The 19761-nt window shown below is 43.8% G+C and overlaps 1 protein-coding gene across 1 annotated transcript in view; it reads right to left on the bottom strand.

Moving 5' to 3' along the window:
- Positions 1–6045: 6045 nt before the first annotated feature.
- The window catches only part of OAZ2 (ornithine decarboxylase antizyme 2), a gene marked incomplete at its 5' end in the record, with an annotated part of 14781 nt that continues 1065 nt past the window's right edge, over positions 6046–19761 (bottom strand). The window contains 3 exon segments of the mRNA XM_019533142.1: positions 6046–6892; positions 10534–10619; positions 12418–12593. Coding sequence (XP_019388687.1) covers positions 6759–6892; positions 10534–10619; positions 12418–12593 — 396 coding nt within the window.

The raw sequence follows: 19761 nt of genomic DNA, 5'->3' as shown, positions 1-19761 counted from the left end.
GGCGTGAGGCCAATTTCTACTTACATAGGACATGTTGGGAATACAGCCCTGCAGGCTGCAATACTTCAGTTAGCCTTTGCTGTCACACTGTGTGGGGAGGGAGAAAAAGGGTTCTGGTTGGTTTCCTGAAGTGGCAGAAGACTTCAGGAAAGACCATTACTCACCTGCTTTGTTACTGGTATTGGAGATATGCCACAGTGTCTGCTTCACTCTAGGGGCAGGTGCGTACTTAGTGCTTGTGGGGGTTGAAGAGCTCTCCCTACCAGTATTTGTCAGGGTGGCATATGACACCCCTGTTTTTTTGTGCCCCCAACCCAGCTTGTAATGGCAGAGTTTCTTCAATCCTCTCTCAGTACCTTGGTGATGGCATAAGACAACAGAGCAGAGAGGAAGGGGACTGGGGAACCAACATGTACAATCACTCCAGAAAAAAAAAAAGATTCCCCCGTTGGGTAGGAGGAGATGCACTGTCCGTGTCTACTCCACTCCGGGTGACTCCAAAGCAGTGCTTTCTGGTGAAGGAGCTGGGAGTCTCCTGGGTGAGGTGTGACAGAAGGGCATGCCAAAAATCTGCATAAGATCTGGTACAGGGGATGGGATACACAGTGGGCAAAGGTACCAGAAAAGCCAAGCTGTGGTTCTGTATGCATCTCTCTTGCATACATTCCCTAGGAAAACCACAGACTTTCAGGGCTCTGGGAGAACAAACTGAACATTTGAGGTGGTGACTATTAGCAACCTCAACAGGACATTATCCAGGAGGCTAACCACTTGGAAAGCATTTGCACAGGAACTGCTTGATCTTTTGTTCTCTCAGCTTAGGATACATGGACAAGAGCTTGAGGTGCTAAACAATCCATCAGAACGGCTAGACAAATACTGAGAGCATGAAGTCTCATCTTTACACATGGAAAGCTTATAGCAGAAAGTAGGCAAGTCTAATTAAGATGGAAGTCAAAGACAGCTTCTCTTGAGAATTTGGGGCATATGATGCCAAGACCTTGTCTTTCTGGACTGTGCAAGGGTCTTATGACATAAGCTCATAGCTTACCTACTCTGACAATCACAAGGAAAGCTGCTTGGGCCAAAAGGTGTGCTAGACAATGGGTTGCCATTGGCTTCAATGATGACCCCACAGAGTTTCCATGACACCATTTGAAGTCCCAAAGAGGAAATGGATTTAAATAGCGCATAGAGTTTTATTAACGTTTAAAGAACCTGTTCACTATGGGGTTAGTTAATATTAAACACCCTGGCGCTGGTGACTTTACTTTGCAACTAAATGAACTTTTAAGGAACCAAGAGGAAGTCTTGTCCCTTTGAGGCCAACTAAGACACCCTGGATTACTTACATCTGGCAATAATAAACACAGCTATTAGTCCAGAAGGGGCAAAAGTCTGCACATCGGTAAGACTTCAAAGTGGAACATTTTTTTTTTTTTTTTTTACTTTGAAAGCTTTGTAGGCAGCTAAGAAGTGATGCTTCCCAACTACCTTGCCACTCCACAGATGTAAATACAAGAGAATCCTTCTCTGTGAGTGCATTTAGCTTAGAGGGTTCTGACCATCTTGCTTGATATTCCTGTCTCTGCACAGACACCTCTGGGAAATGTAAGCATGCAGCAAAGGCACTGAGTGTTGTTCGGGAATCTCAGGGCCTCATCAGTTTTAGCCAACATGAAGCTCAGGACTTAGTCTTTTTGAGGTGTGCAATGGTTTTGTTGTAGCTCTGCAGGGTTTCCTGGAGTTTGGAACCATGACTGTCCATCTACTGAGGTGACATTTGCAGCAGCAACATGACTTGAAAGGTCTTTGCTAACAGGCAAATATTCACAACTTTTAACTACTACCATTGAGCATCTCTGGGGAGTCAGTGAACTTTGCCACAGAACCCCAATTAATGCAGCCACACTTTGGAAGACTGTGAGAGGGTCAGAAATGCGCATTTGCAAACTCTCTGTAAAATGAATTCATCAGTAAATCTAGTTTGTGGACTCTTTTGGTCAACTGTTTTGATATAGCCTTGAAGGACCTCTGCAGTAACCTTTCACTGGCCACAAGCTGTAACAAAGAATCAGGTAACAGGTGGGAAAATTGCTCACAATTGAGAAGGAGCTTGGTAATAGTAGTCAGTACCTTTAGCCACAGATGTTAGGATAACTGGGGTCTGCTAAAGCATTTTGGCCCATTCCAAAAGCATTCAACTGATAACAAAGCATTTCAGTCTGCCATTGGAGATCACAGAATGGACTAGCTCTTGGCCTCGGACTCCCATCAACTCCAGAGAAGGTGCTGTTCTCTCTGCAATTGGGAAAGAATACAACTCCAGAGCTACTTTCCCCAGAGAGGAGGCAACTGGGATCTCCCCAGGATGAAGGAGTTTCTATGGAGCTCCAAATGAACCATTTGTTCATCTGCTGGAATTGATGCTAAGGTCTACCTTTCCTGAGAACTCTTTGGAATCCCCCTTTCAGGAGTTGCTAATGCTAGGGAACAGTTTGGAGTAGCCTGGGGAAGAGATTAGTGAAGCAGGGAATAACCAAGAGCCACTGGGGTACCCAGATAACATAGCATGCCAGCAATTTTTGCCAGCTCTATAGACAAATTTGAATAGATAATAAAAATGCACCCCTGCTACCAGAGTTGTGAAGGTCTGGACCAGTCGGAGCATGGGGTGTGAGGTGGTGATTAAGGATACATCTCTGCTATAATCAGAAATAATCCACTGACATAGATGGGACAGCATAGGACACAACTGGAGTGGTGAAAAGGTTTGGGCATTTTAGGCACTGTTGAGATTGGCAGAGATCCTCATGCTGATATCAGGGTCTCTGATGGCACTGAATGGCACATGGATGACTGCAAAGCTGAGTTAGGGGTCAGCACCAAAGTTATCATGTCAGAGATCCTATCAGGTACTGCTGCAATCCAATGCCCTGTGCAAGGGAGAGCAACTGCAAGAGGTCCTTTCCTGCAATAGGCCTCTTTACTACTGTTGGTACATAGATTGGCCAGAGCCAGCCAGGACACTGATGTCTGCACTGTTATGATGCTGGAACCAAACCTTGGAGACCAACTGATAGTTGCCATTAAGATGTGAACCTAAGACAACACTGGAGTCTGGCACTAATAGGTCACACTTCTGTCCTGACATACTGAAGGAGGATCTCACCTCCATACTCAGGGTCATGAAGCAGTTTGTGTACTACATGATAGTACCCAGCATCCTTCTTAACAGTTCAATATATGAAGAGACCAACACCTGGCCTAGACTTAGAAATCCCAAGCAGATCTTAGCAAGTGAGCATATTCTTTTAATAAATAGAAGACTCCTCAGCTTGGGGAGGGAAATCAGAGCTGGAAAAGCACTTGTGGCCGGAGGAAAAAAAAAAAATCTTATCTTCCCACCACAAATCAACTGCAAAAAAACAAGAAGGAAGAAACTCTCCTCTAACCTACCTCCTTTCCTTTATTGCCCTTTTGGGGACTCTAGCACCCACCTCTGCTACTGCTTAGCTTTCCTGTTAGAGGTATGGCTACCCACAGGGTTCTCCATTGCACTAAGCAGCACTGAAACTGTATTCAAGCTCTTTTCTGCAGCTTAGCAGAGCACTGGGCAGGTGCAGTTCTCAAGTTGCATGCAACTGAGCTGGCAGGCCAGACTGGGTCAGTTGCATCCATTTCAGTCGAGTCCAAAATACTTAGGAATCAAAAGTATAAGTTCTAGAAAGAATTCAGTGGAAGCCTATTTCTCCATACAACAATATGTCCAGAAAAACTTCTTTGAGGGGCATAGGTTCTTCTTCACCCCCAGCACTAAATATTGTGCAGATATGTTCCAGCAGCATATTAATGTCTGATCTTAAATTTGATGCAGTCTTCTCACATTTATTATGTATTGTATTGGTTGGGTCTCTTTTCCATACTTTGCACTGCTCCAAAATTAGATTTCACACTTTTTGCCAAGTCTATCAGATATGATCCAATTTTAGTTTTTCTTCTGTTCCTTACTCACAAAACCTTCTGGTATGTGTATCCTCAGCACATTTTAGAGTCCTGTTTGTTTTCCAGCTCTTTCAATAAAGTCTTGTTAGAATGATCACATACAAAGCCCTGCTCCTGGTTTGTTCTTTCCCAACTCAGGTGCTGTGCTGTTTGCTGCAATCAGCTAGCTTTGCCTACGAATTTGTCTGGATCTTGATAACATTTCTTGAGTGGCACAAGAATAAGACTTAAAATACTTTCAGCCAGCACAAATAGCTGCTTTATATTTAAGTGAAAGATTAGCATCCTTGAGTTCTAGAGACAGGAATCTACAAAACAAAATTATTCCATTAATTTTGAGCATTTTTGGACAGACATGGTGAAATGTGCAAATCTCTCTTCAGTTGAGGACATCTATCGGTTTAAAGTTACCTGAATTAGCTGCAAGAACTATGCAACCAGTGCATTGCATTACAACTAGTACAGGATTAATCCCTTTGCAACAGTTCATCATATCTAACTTGAGAGCTTCTACCACTGCATTGATAAGGTTCTACCGGTTCATACTGCACTAGAAGGAAGTCTTGAAAATACTCTTAAAATAGTTCTGTCATCTTACTTTAAATTATAGGCTAGAGAATTATATACTTTTCAGAAGGTTCAGAGTTAGCCCGCCCCTTGGAGCAACAACTGCATAGGAACATGGGAGACTAGCTCCTTTATCATACCGTTTAACCTAGGCATGCTCACCCATGTCACTGAAGCCAACATCTTAATATCTCCATCTTGGCCAGAAGAGGAAGAATGGGGAGTACAACTTGTAGACTGCTTACTTGCAGCCATTGGACACCCCATCCTAGTGTCCCTTTCTATGGTCAGTGTTTGTGTTCATTGAAGTCTATGGAATGGCTTTAGCTTTTAGACAAGATCTTCTATACAAACCTGAAAGCAGAAAAAAAAAAAAAAGCACCTGGACAATGCAGTGGGTAAGCAAGCCAAGCCAGCAAATGCTTGCAGTGTAGTTCTAAAAGTAAGTTTATAAAAAACACACATTTTCAAATGGCATTCAGAGAAAGCCAGAAAGGTGATAACCAAATGGCTGAAAGGAAAGAGGCTTTAACCCATCTCTCCTACTTTAGAAGTAGGAGGGATTAGTCTCCATACCAGAAAATCTGAGACGCCTTTTGGGATACTGAAGAAAAGTGCAAGTTCTATTAGCTAAACAGTTAAGAATCAATTTGTAATAAAGTTAAAATTTAAAAGCAAAGATGAGTAGACAGTAATGAGATTTATATTATGCAGAGTTCTAGGGAAACGAAGGGGAAGGCAAGATATTATATAGGGATCAAGAAACAAAAAAAGCTTAACATCAATAGTAACAAGGAAGAGAAGAACAAAATACTGACATAAGGAAGTGCTGTTGATGGAAGATAAATATGTCCGTATGTATATTTTAGGGGACTGGATGCATTTTTAAATGCTAAATCTGTTATTTGATAAGTTAGAGTAATTAATTAATAACAAAGTCCTAGTAATAGTAGGGACTGGACCCGAATTGCAGCTGACAGCTCCACCCCTCTACCACCCAAACTTTCTGCACCAGTAGACATTCTCAGATGAGAAAAGTTGCAGAAGTGAACTGGGGCAGGTGAGGGTGGTACAGATGAAGTCTCCCTCAGTACCTGTCTGGTTAGACTATGTTCAGTTCCCTTTGGATTCTGATACAGCTCTCATCTCAGCAGTGCTCAAAGTGTATAGAATATCTTTGGAGATGGCAGAAGGAAAATATACAGGATCAGTGAAAAGCTAAAAGTGCCCTTAGTCATCTTGGGTAGGGACTTCAAATCTGTGATCCCCACTCAGACAGATAGCTCATGCCTTCAAGGACTTGCAACCGTGAACAACAAGATGCTAAGGAAAAGCTCACCTGACCCAGAAGCAATACTTTGGGGACCACAATTTTAACTCTTTGAAGCCAAGTACCTCTCACTGCAGCAACTATCAGAGGCTGAGAGGAAGGCCTTTTTTCCTTTTAAAAGAAGATGCTGCAGTTGTGAGAACTTAGTTTGAATGCCCCTTTTATTGAATGCTGCGATAGTGCAGTGGTAACACTGAACAAAATAAGACTGCTTAAAACAAAAGCTGGAAGAGCAAGAAGCTTTTAAAACAGGGTTAAACCACATACAGCGTTGGTTACCCCTGTGCAGAAAAGTATAGGGTTTCTTAAACGTAGCGTCATTAAAAGTTAACTCAAGCACATCCCTTCCATGTGTCTATACCCAAAACATGCCTTATATTTAAGAGTCTGAGTGAACATAAAAATATACAAGTCTTTAAAACAAGCACGCGCCACACATCAGGTGATTGGGGGGAAGCAGAAACCAACCAAACACTGATTTAGAAAGTCAAGGAGTCGATACTGCATCTAGCCACTGTGATCCCGCTAATATGCCAGGCTTTTCATTCATAGCCTGGGCCTGAGGCACTGCTAGGCTAACAAGTATACCACACAGCTGCATTTAGAGAGCTTCTATGCCAGTTCATAAACATCTTCCATTTACTATTTGGTGATTACATGTGTGTGTATATATAGGTCTCTATGGAACACATTTCAATGAAAAAAAGTCAACTCTGAGGATATACAAGCCAATCTAATAATGAGAAATGGAGTTTCAGTCCAACAGAAGCTTGTTTTCCCTTTCCTCAAGAAAGGAGATACCACCCCCTCTTCCCTCAAAAGCATCTTCAGGTCAAACTGAAGTCCTCCACTGTAGCTATTCTTCATCAGAGGAAGAGGTCTGTTCCAGGGGGTACACCATGAATATCACATCTGGTCGTGATGGAACGTAGGGGTGGTCAGGCCTCACAACCTCAAAGCCCAAGAAACTGAATGTCTTCAGAAGTGGAACTACCGAAAGAGAGAGACAAGACTGTTACCATTTGGGAAACAGCTGACAAGGAAGCCTGTGAGAAGTTACAAATGTACAAGGGAAATGCATACATGGCTACAAACTCAACTTTGTTAGCCCCATACTGGCTGTTAAAAATGAATTCCATTAGGGACAGCCCCCCTAAATTACCAAACTTGTCCTTTCCCTGCATTTCTTTTCAACTAGTCTTACGTCATTTATGTTGTATACTCCTCTTCACCCCAACATTTTATTGGTGTCTTGTTTAGAAGTAGCTCCTTGGGATGAGGCCCATCTTGAATGCACAATGACTCACAAAAAGCAGCCCCAGCTGGGATATGCAGGGGCCAAATGTAACACAAATCTAACACATTAAAAAAAAACAAACAAAACAAACTTATGCAGCAACAGGGAGCCACTGCAGTTCACTAGGAGGCACGCAAGGTACCCCCTATTTTGGGGGGAGCTTGAGATGTGTCCCATTGTACAGAGTACTCAATTAGTGCAGCCTAGAGATAATCCTGCATGCTGAATTACAGAGACACCCTCTGACTTCTAAGGAGGCAGCTCAGTTCAGTCATTTCATCATTTATTTGCTTAAAAAAGGAACAGTCACAGTCCCCCAACACAGGTTTTCCAGGAGCTTCAAATGCCAAGCAGCTCAGATGCTGAGTTGTTTCCTTCAGCTCCCTATATGAAAACCCCATTTCCTCAATAGCTGAGCTATCAATGCTCAGGCATGTGGAGGAACAGCAGTTTTTGTAGGCCAGGCTGTTTTCACTGGCACTGAACATGGGTTCCCTGGCACCCAGAGGCATTAGGAGCAAACACTGCTCCCCTACTCCCCTTCATTTGCCTTACGTAACAATGAATGTAGTCTCCCAAGAGCATAGAGATGTGGGGATTCAAGGTTCTGTGGGCTTGTCCCAAGCTACTATTTGGACAAGATGAAGGCTGACACCCAACAGCAGGCAGGATGGATTTATTCAAGGACTAAAACTGACTGCTTGCTACTTCAGAATAGAAGGAAAGAAAAGTAGCTAGAAATGCCACAGCAGAGAGTGTGGGTGATTGCCATGGTTTAGGGACTCCTCCAGCTAGCAGCTTGCTTCGCAGGAATCCAACACACTGATTTTTCTACTAAGACACCACCCATGTGACCCAAGGTGGAGACCCATCCAAAACCTACCTTTGTTTAGTTTAATTTGGGTCAGATGAAGCAGATAAACTGGACACCCAAATATCTGTTACCAAGGACCTACTTCCACAGTAACCTCTGGAAGTCAGCCTGGTGTGATAACCATGTGCCTTGCTCTACTAGCATGCTACCAACAGACAGCCTCTAGTCACTGTATGTTCTCAATCAAATTAACTGTGCTGCCTGGCTTTTAAGGAAGAGGGGATGCTGAAAGATTTACTTTACTATATATGGAAGTATCAGCAACTGGAATGCATGTTCCAGACTTGATGAAATCAGATGAAAAAAAAGGGTCCAAGCCCTGTCCAGTGTTTCAGGATTCGGTTGGCTGTTCCAGGGCGAGGTCAACCAGAACTGCTTTCAGGAAAGCAGTGAAGCCTCAGGATAGGGCAGCAATGGGCTAGGACTTGGGAGAGTCCCATTCTTGGCTCTGTCACCAACCAGTGTGATCCCTTTTCTGTTTGTCTCAGTATTCCCACCTGTAAAATGGTAAGTGTACTTATCTGCTTTATAAAGTACTTTCCATCTACATAGATCTCAAAGCATTAGACAAAGAGCTTGGTACAGGCAGTTCTTGGACTTGTGACACAATTGGTTCCTGAAAACTTGGTCTTAAGTTGAAACGTTGCAACTCAGAAACAATTTTTTTCATAAGAAGAATGTTGTAAATGGGAGATTCGTTCCTGAACCAAGGCCCAATACCCTATTTTCACGAAAAATACCTCAGAATTTTGTACTCGATCAATTACAGATGAGCAATATAGTGACATTAATGTATTTATATTTTAAATAGCAATCATATTGATTTGGAAGGACTTCTTTGAGGTGACTTTACTGGACTTTTTGAAGGGCTCTTGGCTGGAGTCTTCTCAGGAGTCTTGGCTGCAGGTTTTTACTGGAGTCTTGGCTGCTTTCTTAAAGAAAGCATCCAAGGAAGTTTGGACAGATGTTCTCCAGGGAGATGGGTGATGCAGTGAACTTGGTCACTGGCGTGGCGTTGCATTGGATCAAGCGTTGTCCAGTCGAAATCGAGTCAGAAAGTTGAAACAGTGTCAATTTATAAATGTTGTAAGTGCAAAACATTGTAACTCGAAACGTTGCAAGTCGAGGACTGCCTGTACTTGGTATTCATCTTTCAGAAACCAGATGATATTGCCTCAGTGGTTCACCTGAGTAAGCTGCCAACTCTATTTATTAGAACAAAAATACCTCATGGGAGAACTTATTATAAATGATACCTTCTCATGTTTAGTGTCACTGAGGGGTTCCAACAATCTGAAGCTTAAATGATGCATGAAAGAGAATCTTCTTAAAAAGTAGACAGAGTAAAATTCCAGTTTTCAGAGAGGGTTTGTAACATCTGCTAATCACTCTCCACCACAGTGCTGCTCAACTGAAACAGTTATAACCTCATGTCTGGTTAAGAGTTGAACTGGTTCATTCATGCTTATGCTCTGCCACAACTCCCCCTCCCTCAAGTTTCCATGCTGTAAGCACATATCCAGATATCTCCCCTTATGTCATAAGCTACAGTCAGAGTAAAGATTATCTACAGGTCTGGAAGAGGACAGGACTGTTAGACTGCTAATTGGTCAAAACATCCGCTCAAAAGGGATCTGCATCAGAATGCCATAACCCAGTATAACTGCCATTAAAACCAATTTGGCTCCTATGTGTGATAAAGCATCTTCCCAATTTTTCCTTAAAAATCACACGAATACAAAACCCTGATTTCATTTCTTATTTGAAGGAATCATTACATTAGTTGTGACTTATGACAAGGATCCCGTTACTCAAAGAGGAGAGGAATGATGTGCCTGAGGTCACGGGCACACGAACAACATACCACAAAGTACAGGTAGGTATGAGACTGAGCATGTTTTTGCATCTCTGCCCTCCTTTATTTGGCAGTATCTTGTTTGTGTGTCCATGACCCTACTGTCCTAAAGTTCAAGTCCTACTACGGATATCCAGCCTAAGAAAGCTATAGCTGATGTAAAGGATTAGAGGCAGGCAGGGAACAGACTGCAGCCCTGGCCAGGCTCTGGACCATGCTGTTACTACCAGCCTGGGCCCAGGAGTGGCTCCCAGCCCCGCTGTATCCCCTGCCAGTACTGCCCTGTGCTGTCACCGTGCCTGCCCCCCTGGGGTCTCCATGGAAACCAGCTGCAATGATGCAGGCAGGGGCTGCTGGGAAATGAAGTCCAGCAGCTGGCCAGCTCTGCCATTTTACCCACCCCTTCTTTAATATCATACAATCAAAAAGTTATTATAATGACTTCTACTGAGGAAGTAATTTGCAAGTAATTTAAAGTTTACTTGCAATCTCTGCACGACAACAGGAAACTTGCAACAGGAAGGGACGGTCTAAAGATGAGAGTATTTGGTAAGGTTAACAGTTTGGAGGAAAGAAAAACCATTAGCAGGGAAAGAAGCGCTCACCTCTATCTTCTCTGCTTTTTCTGAAGCAAATAAAGACATAGCTTACTTTCATTTTTTCTTCAGCAAATTCCAACAGTGCTAATAATCTGCAGGGGAGGAAGAAAAATAAAAAAAAAAAAAAAAGCATATGAATTATCAGTCCAGAGGAAATCACTTGGCTTAGTCAGCCAGAACACTGCTGAGGATGTTGAGAGGCACAAAACATTACTGGTCTACAAGCACTGTGGAATTACACACTTTGATTAACAATGGAAGCTGAGACTCTCTTTCATCAGACCAACTTGTACAGCTGGGAGGGATTGAAGGTACTAAATGTGTGTCTCATCTCACCCAACTATAAAAATTGGACCAATAAAAGATAGTCTGTCATCTTAAAAATCCTGTCTTGCTTATCTCTCTGGACCATCGCTGTTAACAACAGAAGCCAAGATAACCGACTTTTCTGCCTTGCTCCCAGCTCCCCACGAACCATGGCAAGTCTGATAAGCCCAGAGCAAATCATTCAAGATCCTTGTTTCATACATGAAGTATGGAGGAAGTATCTGTGAATTTCCCTAGCCTTGTATAGGGCTAGCTTTTATAACTCAGTGCAGTACTGTGACTATCTCACCAGATCAAGCGAATGGGATGGAGTCTGTCCTGGCAGAGGAATTTTTGATAACCAAGGTCTCCATATGTTGACAATAACAGTTTATAGCTGCTGTGTATCCAACCTGCATCTCCCCCCTCCAACAAGCTCAGGTGTACTCACCCTTTAAATGATCACTACAGTGTCTTAAGTGGACAAGGAATATAAAAAATTGTCTCAGAGCCAGTAAAATATGTCTGCAAACCAAGGCCTGTTCTATGAACCTCCCACTGTTCAGATTCCCAATGCAGTCCCCCATCTGAGCCACCCAAGGAGGTGACAGAAGCAGGTGATGAAATATTTTTTACCCTTCTTAGTGAAACAAGTTGTGGTGGCCTAGACTGCTCTGCTGATCACTGCAGTCTAGGCTTGTCAGTCACGCTGACCTGACAAACTGTTGTAAGTGCACCACTGGAGTAGTTGTTAATAAGAATTTAAATCAAGACATAATTAAGCAGTGGCCAGGGAGATTGGAGATAACCAAGGGGGATTAACTTAGAAGGGATTTTGTTAATATGATAATGATCTATTTTAATTATAAACCTCTACCAGGCTTTTTACCTAGCTAAAAATAACTCTTATGAAATTGTACTTAAATCATGGTGACAGATAAATACCCTCACAGAAGAATCAATTCCCACTGGGGCTGAGGCAGCTGCAGTGTTTATGAACAAAGTCCTTATTTTCTGAGCAGCACTGCATATATTTTGGGTGGGGGTACACGTTTTAGAGTCCAGCTTAATGCACAGGTTTAAGCACCAGATGAAACTAGACTAAGTAAAGCATTTACAAACCTGTATTTGGGATCAAACTGGATAGAAGGGTGTGGAAGTGAAAAAGAGGCTACCTGGCAGCAGGACAATATATGATTACCCTGTCTCACTAATGCTACCATGAAGACAGCCTCACAAATTAGAGGCGTTTTGAAAGGTTTACAGAACAAAGAAGAGATCCATTAAGGCCACACCCCCAGGGGCATGGACTACCAGTACCTTATATAGTAGTGAACACTCTATGGACATAGCTCTACTGACAAAATCTATATTTTATAGTAGGTTTTGCTAACCCAGTATAAGATGGCAAAGTTCTAGTCCAGAAGTGCAGTTCTGGATCACGAAGCTGACAGTACCTTACAGTACAGACAAGGCTATGATTACAGGCTAGCCTATGGAATAGAGGTAGTTATCAACACTTTTGCCACTGGCTGTATGCCAGACATCATCCCCCAGCACTACATGCAGTATTTCAGGTCTTACCCTTCTTTGCTCCCATCAGCTAATACACCATCAGGGATTTCCACAAAAAGGCTCTGATTGGAAAGCACTGCATCCCAGGAGGTGGTCTTCACTTCCGTAACCTGGTACTGGAAGTGGATAATATGAGGCTTCCCGTCATGCACTGGGACCTCTTGGATAACAGTGAGCTTCTCGTCCTTCCGGTTTTAACAGTGAAGGGGAAAAAAAGAAGGAAACAAAAAAGAAAGTAGCACACAACAAGAATGAGTACATTTATTTAAGTGTCTTTCAGAACTACTGTACATAATGGGGGAAACATCTGCTTGATCAGGGTTATTTTTTAAAGTTTAATCCGTTTTACAACTTCAGCCCAATTTGAAAAACTGAATGTAGCATGGTATGACAACAAGCTTCAACTGAAACCTCAGCATTTATATTTTACTTCAACTGGCTTATTCCAGCACTGCTAATGATAGAGGCTTCTGTTTGACTTGTATAAATTACTGCAAGTAAAGAATGAAATACTAGGATTACTTGATGTTCCAGACAGGGCTCTTCTACCCTGTTAACACCTGCCCCTTGAAAACTGGACACCAAAGAGTCTCATGTTAAATGTTCCAAAACTGAAGCACCCAGAAATGCTAGTCATGACAAGTACGGCAAAAAACCAAACCAAACCAAACCTCTTTAATTAGCATACTTTAAACTCAGCCATGTAATGTTTGTTTGTAAGAGTACAGCATCCTAATGCCAAATCCCCCTGTAAACCTATGTGTAGTCAAGCAGCAGAGTGTTTGTTAAGATTTTAGTTTTCCACTAAAAGTTCTCTGACTGGGGTAGCCTTTGTCCGGGCACATACAATAAGACGTGAAAGATCAGATCTTCTAGGTCTAGGGATCTTCTGCATACTTTCCAGGAAGTATGTGCCAGGTTTTTACCTATCCAATACTTTTCCAGCTGTTTCATTCTAGCCTAAAACAGACTTCAAAACAGATAAACACTCTTTTAACATCACTCTAAAAAACACCCCTCAGATTCTAAAAAATGTAATTAAGGAATCCAAAAGGAACACCCCTCCCCATCCCCCGCACTTTATCCGTTAAAGCCTATAAAGAAATAAAGGCCTAGCAACATTTATTTTTAGGTTTTTAACAAAATATTTAGCTACCCTGGTATCAGACAATGTGTTGACACACTATAATGAACACTAAAGAGACCTCATAATTCCCAATTCAAACTCCCTTCAGTTTACTTGCAAGCTGTTTTGCATATATCACATTAAGAATCGCCCTTCTTAATGGTAAATGGCATCCCACTTCACAACAGGCCTAACTCATCCATTAAGTATGCCTCATGAACCTCTTCCCTACCCTCCAAAGAACACAGCTCACAACGATTTCAACTAGTGGCTCAGCGCTAAAATTACCTACTCCTAGAGTCTAGCTAATTCCACATTTCCCAGATCTTACAGCCAAGAGGAGGGAGCAAATCAACATCAAAGCAGATAATAACGTGTTACTAGAGAGGATTCTGTGTAGGTCATCTTGAAATACAGTGGGTAATGAAAGCTAGGATATCGGAACTTGTGTCTAGTGACATCTGCTTGACAAAACCTCAGGCCTGAAATACTCTATTTGCCTATAAGAGATATCATTTCAAACATTGGGTGCCATGGTTGTGACTTGTAAACAGTAAACCCCCCCCCAAAAAACTTACATTACTAATGGCCTGAAATAGTTACTTTTCAAAACTAGAATTTTTTATCCACTGTCTTGCTCTATTACAGACATTATTATAACAAATTGGAAAGAGTCAATTGCTTCAGGATATATATATTTTTGAGGAGTTTTAAATTCTGTTTTTATCCAGTAATTCTTGACAGCAACCAGCTGCCCCACTGCACCCAACCACAGCTTGTTAAAAAAAAGGTAAATCAATGAAAGAATCAATGACAACACTGAAGTCATGGGGTTTTTGGGTTACCACTCCTTTGAGATGAACAATGCCATTCATAGCATTTAACTACTGTTTCAGCTACCTAGCTACAAGCTTGGAAAAACAATAAACCCGTCCTTTTTGTCAGGTTTTAGAATCTACAGCTCTGGTCTGTGGGTGGGTAGAGTCTAGCGCCAGGTTTGGTGCCGAATCCTAAGGGAAGAGATCCTGATGACCTGCATGCCTCCTGCCTCCCTTAAGCTTTCAGGGATTATAGGACAGAGAACTTAAAATAAATACACTCTGAACCCATTCAAGTGCCTGCCTCTGGGAAGAGGATGCAACTCCCAAAAGTGAAAAATCCATTGCTAAAACTTAACATAGGCTTGTATCTTGTTTATTAATAGAGTATCATTACTTCACCAAGTCAACGCCTGCCTGCCCCAGATTCATTTTATCCCACCAGACCTGCTATACAGCATACACAACAGGAATGCTCTAGACAAACACCATCTTGTTAAAATGGTCATTGAGAACAGACTCGTGTGTGCCGGGGGACACATTTATCCCTGCCAGTAAGCCTGCATGACAGTAGCAACCAGTTTTAAGTGCTGTTTTAGATCCTAAGTAGGCTGGGATGGTTTCTCTCTCCCTTTAACAAGCGATACTTGTGCTACAGATCATTCACCAAGACTAACAGCACAGTTGTAACAGTTCATAGGAAGAGGTCTTGTCTACCTACTTCAGTGCAGTTACGCTAGCAATTGTTTAAATATGTTTATTGTTAACAAAGCTTCCAAAGGACCAAGTATGACATTCAGATGGATCCTACAGCTGTATCTCACAGTGCTGGGCCTTTGCTTACAGATGGATGTGAAGAAGAGTAAGCCCCAGTGGCGTAGTATCTTCTGTGGGTTAGTACCTACCAACAGAGAGGATTAAGACATGCTGCTGGGTTTTTGGTTGTACAGGTAACCCCGCTTAACACTGTTTTGCCTAGCACTATTTCGCTGTAACGCTCATTTTAAATTGATACCTGATTTCATTTAGCACTCAGTGAGTTTCATTATAATGCTCGTGGTTGCCATCTTGGGTCATTAAAAATAATTGTGGTCGCCATCTTGGGTCATCAAATGTTTGGTTTTGCTTAATGTTTGTTTCACTTAATACCCAGTTTTTCAGGAACCAATTAAGAGTGCTAAGCGGAGGTTGCCTGTAGTCATGTTGGTCTAAGGATCAACACATGTTGGTCTAAGACCTTGTTGGTTTCAGTTAGTCTAATAAAAGATATCACATCTACCCAAAGACCCTTACCAGGATTAAAACAGGCCACTCAGGTTCTGACTATTTAAAACTCTAACACACTATTGCATTATGGTATCCAATGCTGAATGGCAGGTACCTCGCATTAAATCTGAGGCTGTTTTTGTTGGATAAGCTAAGCAGAAGAATGCACTGTTTCTTCAAAATGGATAAAACCCAGAATGGCAACAATGAAGAAAACAAGTTAACATTAGCCAAAATAATTAGCCTGCAGGAACCTGGATAATTCATTGGATATCAAATGAGATTGTTTGGCTGTTTATGCTCACTATTTGCTATAGCTTTAAACCATTTACAGTAACAAAACTATAACTGTTATGCTTAAGTGGAGCTTAAAATTGTTTTACTGTCAAGCCAGTTATAAAATATGGAACTAAGACACATTGTCAGTAGCTGTGTTGGCCCAGGGAGAGTCCAGAATTACAGCAGTGTAGTTAGTACTGGCTCTGTGCACATTAGCTAGCCATAAAATGTTAAGACAGTTCCTCGTCGGCAGGCTCATGTGATGCCTTTAAGTTTTTCAGCTCAAGAAAGATTACCAGTCCAAAGCAAGAGGAACACACTATAGAACAGGGACTGGCAATTATTTCAGGCAGAGGGCTGCTCACCGAGTTTTGGCAGGCTGTGGAGGACTGCATGGGTAGCCACGCCCCTTGACAGGTGCCCTGCCCCCTAGTCACCATCTTGAGACCAACGTCCTAATGTCGTTGGTCCCAAGACATTGGGACATTGGCTCAATGTCCCAGGGCCAGCACTGGCGAGGCTCAAAGCAGGTACAGGCTGGCAGGGGTCTGGGGAGCCAGGCTGGGCTGCACCAGCAGGGAGAGTGGGGAGCTGGCCCGGCTCCAGAGCTCCTGCCACCCTGCTCTGGGCCCCACTGGCACTGGTCCTGGGACACTGGTGCAGGCCCTGTGCTCCCACTGGCTCCTCACCCACTCACTCCTAGTACACCCAGCCCCATGGTACAGGCAGAGGGGCAGTGCACAGTCCCAACCCCCTGCTTGCCAGCAGGGAAGAAGCTGGTGCTGAGCGCAGGGAAAAGCAGCCCCTTGCCCACCCCATGGCTGGCAGTCCCTGCTGCAGTTGCTTGCACCCCATGCGGAGCTGTCTGGAGCAGGTACAGGCAGCCCCACACAGGCTGCAAGCGGCTACAGTGCAGGGTGCCAGCCACAGGGTGAGTGAGGGGCCGCTTTTCCCTGCACTCAGCACCAGCTTGTAACCTGCCCTGCTGCCAGCCTGGGCTCCGCACTGGCTCCTGGCACGCCTGCTGGGGCTACGCACACTGGCAGCAGCTGTGGACCCCCCCCGCCCCCCAGTACCTCACCGGGTAGTGTTGGCTGCTGCTGCCCGCCCAGAGTGTGTGCTGGGCAGCCCACAGGCAACAGTGGTAAACACTGCCCAACACAGCAAGAGGGGTAGGCCACAGTTGCTGTCGCCACGCACAGCCCCGACTGGCGAGCCTGGAGCCATGCAGGGCCCAGCCTAGTAGTAGGGCCAGGTTACAAGCTGGTGCTGAGCACAGGGGGACGGTGGGGAGGGAAGTGGCCCCTCACCCGCCCTGTGCCCGGCATCCCGTGCTGCAGCCGACCTGGGGCTGCCTGTGCCTGCTCTGGACAGCCCTGTACGGGCTGTGAGCGGCTGCAGCAGGGAGCACCAGCCACAGGGCAGGGAAGGGCTGCTTTCCTTCACGCTGGGAAGGAGCAGGGAAGGAGCCCAGGGAAAAGCTGAGCCTGGTGGGGAGGAAAAGCAGCCCCTCCCCTGCCCTGTGCTGCAGCTGCTCACAGCCCATAGGGCTGTCTGGAGCAGGCACAGATAGCCCCAGGCAGGCTGTGAATGGCTGTAGTGTGTGGCAGGGCTGGGGCTGCTCCCCTCACCCAGCCTCAGCTTTTCCCTGGGCCACTTCTCCCCAGGCTCCTTCCCTACCCAGGGACCTCCCCTGCCCTCTCCCCCTTCTCCCTTACCTGAAGTTCTCGCACGGGCAGCCGCATGGTCCCAAGCCAGAAGCCCCTCCTGGGGCTTCCAGCTGGGGGTGAGGAGCTGGGCAGGCCCTGCTGTTGTGGGAGCCTGCCAGGGCTTCCCCTGGGTCCTACTGCCCTTGGTTCCTGTCATTTTTGATCCAGCCTGTGGGCCATATTTTCCTCACCCCTGCTATAGAAAGCCAAAACAGAGGTAGAAAGGGGGAAGACATGGGCTAAAACTGACTGACTAAAGGAGACAGCTCGCAAATGCACATGTACAGGAAGGTTATCAGAGTCATAGGAAAGCTCTGACGTGCTTGTGGGCTGTTTCATACAGTCATCATAGCTACGCAAGTTTCAACCCCCAGTAGAAAAAAAAAATACAGATGGGCACATCTGTTTGCCTTGATAAGACAAAGTCCTCCAGTTTTGGAAATTAAATTTACATGAGTCCCTTTCATACAGCCAATACACTAAAATTTAAAAGGACAACTAGCTGCTCCAGCCAAAATCTGTGTAAAACTGGGAAAAAATAAATATCCATGGAGAGGCAGTTATGCACTACTCACAAACACTTCATTTTGGGTCAACTTTGCAAGATTCCGGTGACTTACTACCGGAGAAAGGCAATATTTATGCTTAAATCGGTCTCAGTTATCAGCTCCTAGTTCTGCACCCTTGAATTGAATCGTTGGATAATGTCAAGGCTCAAGGGCAACCTCCCATTTAAGTCACAATTTGCTGTGCACAAAACTGCTAATCCAGTTATATTTCTTAATTAATCCAAGAGGAACAGCAGGAAGGGCCAGGCATGCTGGCAGTCTAAGGAAAAAGGATGTTATGATCCACCAGAGCCAAGTGACTTGAGAACTCCATGAGTGCAGCTTACTCTTGGCTTGTACAGCACCTGCATCCTCTTGCCAAGATCATCAGCCAGAGCACGTACTTCAGGACAAAGCCCCTGCCTGCAATACAGGACCAGCTCTGACTACTGACTTTTGGGATTTTACTTTCAATTGGGCAGTAAAGCCTTCTTGATTAAACAGCTGAATCTTTTAAGTCTCTTAACGTAAAAATACCAATAAATAAAAGGCAGCTGAAACTATTTAATTTGTAACACTGTGGGATATAAAAACTGAATGTTTGATATTCTAGTTTCTACTTAAATGGAGGCAGGGAGATTTTCAGTGGCAGATGCTGTGGCCAAAAGTTGAAATTTCATTTGTAGCTACTAAATGCCAATGTGAGTGCCATAATGGAATAAACTGTGTTAGAGTACTATTTGCCTTCAAACATATAGTATACGAAGAAACTGACTGCTTCATTGATTGGCTCCAGCAATAAGTCACAAGAGAAAAAGATTGAGGAGGTTGTTATTAGCATCCCCCAAAGAAGAGCTACAGCCTAAATTCTGGTTTGTTTTGGGGCATTTATCCACAGACAGCAGTTCTACTTGCTGCTGGAAACCTATTCAGTGATGAGGGAAGGTTACAGCAAAGCTGAATACTTGAGACTCTCAAAAACCACACTTCAGCAGTGGACTTAATTTTTCCCTTTCACTTTTTGTCTGAAATGCACAAAACTTGAGAAGTATTAGTAAACACGACATGAGGAATGGAAGTTTTCAGGCACCCTTGCCCCCTGGCCACTAGCTTCCAGGAGATGTAATGATTCCTCCTGAGCCCTCTTCTGAACCCCTTATTTACTCCTATGCTTGCTTCCACACCAATTCTACCAACTCCACACCTATTTTCAGGCAGCTCCTTCTACAGGCCTGGCCTATTTCATTCACTCAGTGTCAGCTGCAATTGATTCAGTAATGCATTATCCTACCTTCTTTGCAAGTTTTAGAGGGCTTCACATTACACACAGGATCACTAAGTCCATGGAAGAGGAAAAGTCCCAAACTAAAGAAGGTAAAACAAAAAAAACCCAACAAAAAACACTGTAAAATATTTGGTCTTCATCATGGAGATTCCAGCAGGGTACTTGTGTAAGTGAGGCCACAGGGTTTGCATCTTCCCTCATCAGAAAGGAGTGTGCATCAGATTTGACCAAAAAAAAAAAAAAAAAAAAAAAAAACAAACAAGATAAAGGTTCTTGCGAACCCAACTGCTTTCACCTTTGTCTGGCCATCCTGCTGAACCGA

Source organism: Crocodylus porosus, unplaced genomic scaffold (assembly GCF_001723895.1).
Source record: "Crocodylus porosus isolate Cpor-Errol unplaced genomic scaffold, CroPor_comp1, whole genome shotgun sequence".
Classification (NCBI taxonomy): Eukaryota; Metazoa; Chordata; order Crocodylia; family Crocodylidae; genus Crocodylus; species Crocodylus porosus.
This window is presented reverse-complemented; position numbering and strand designations above follow the sequence as displayed.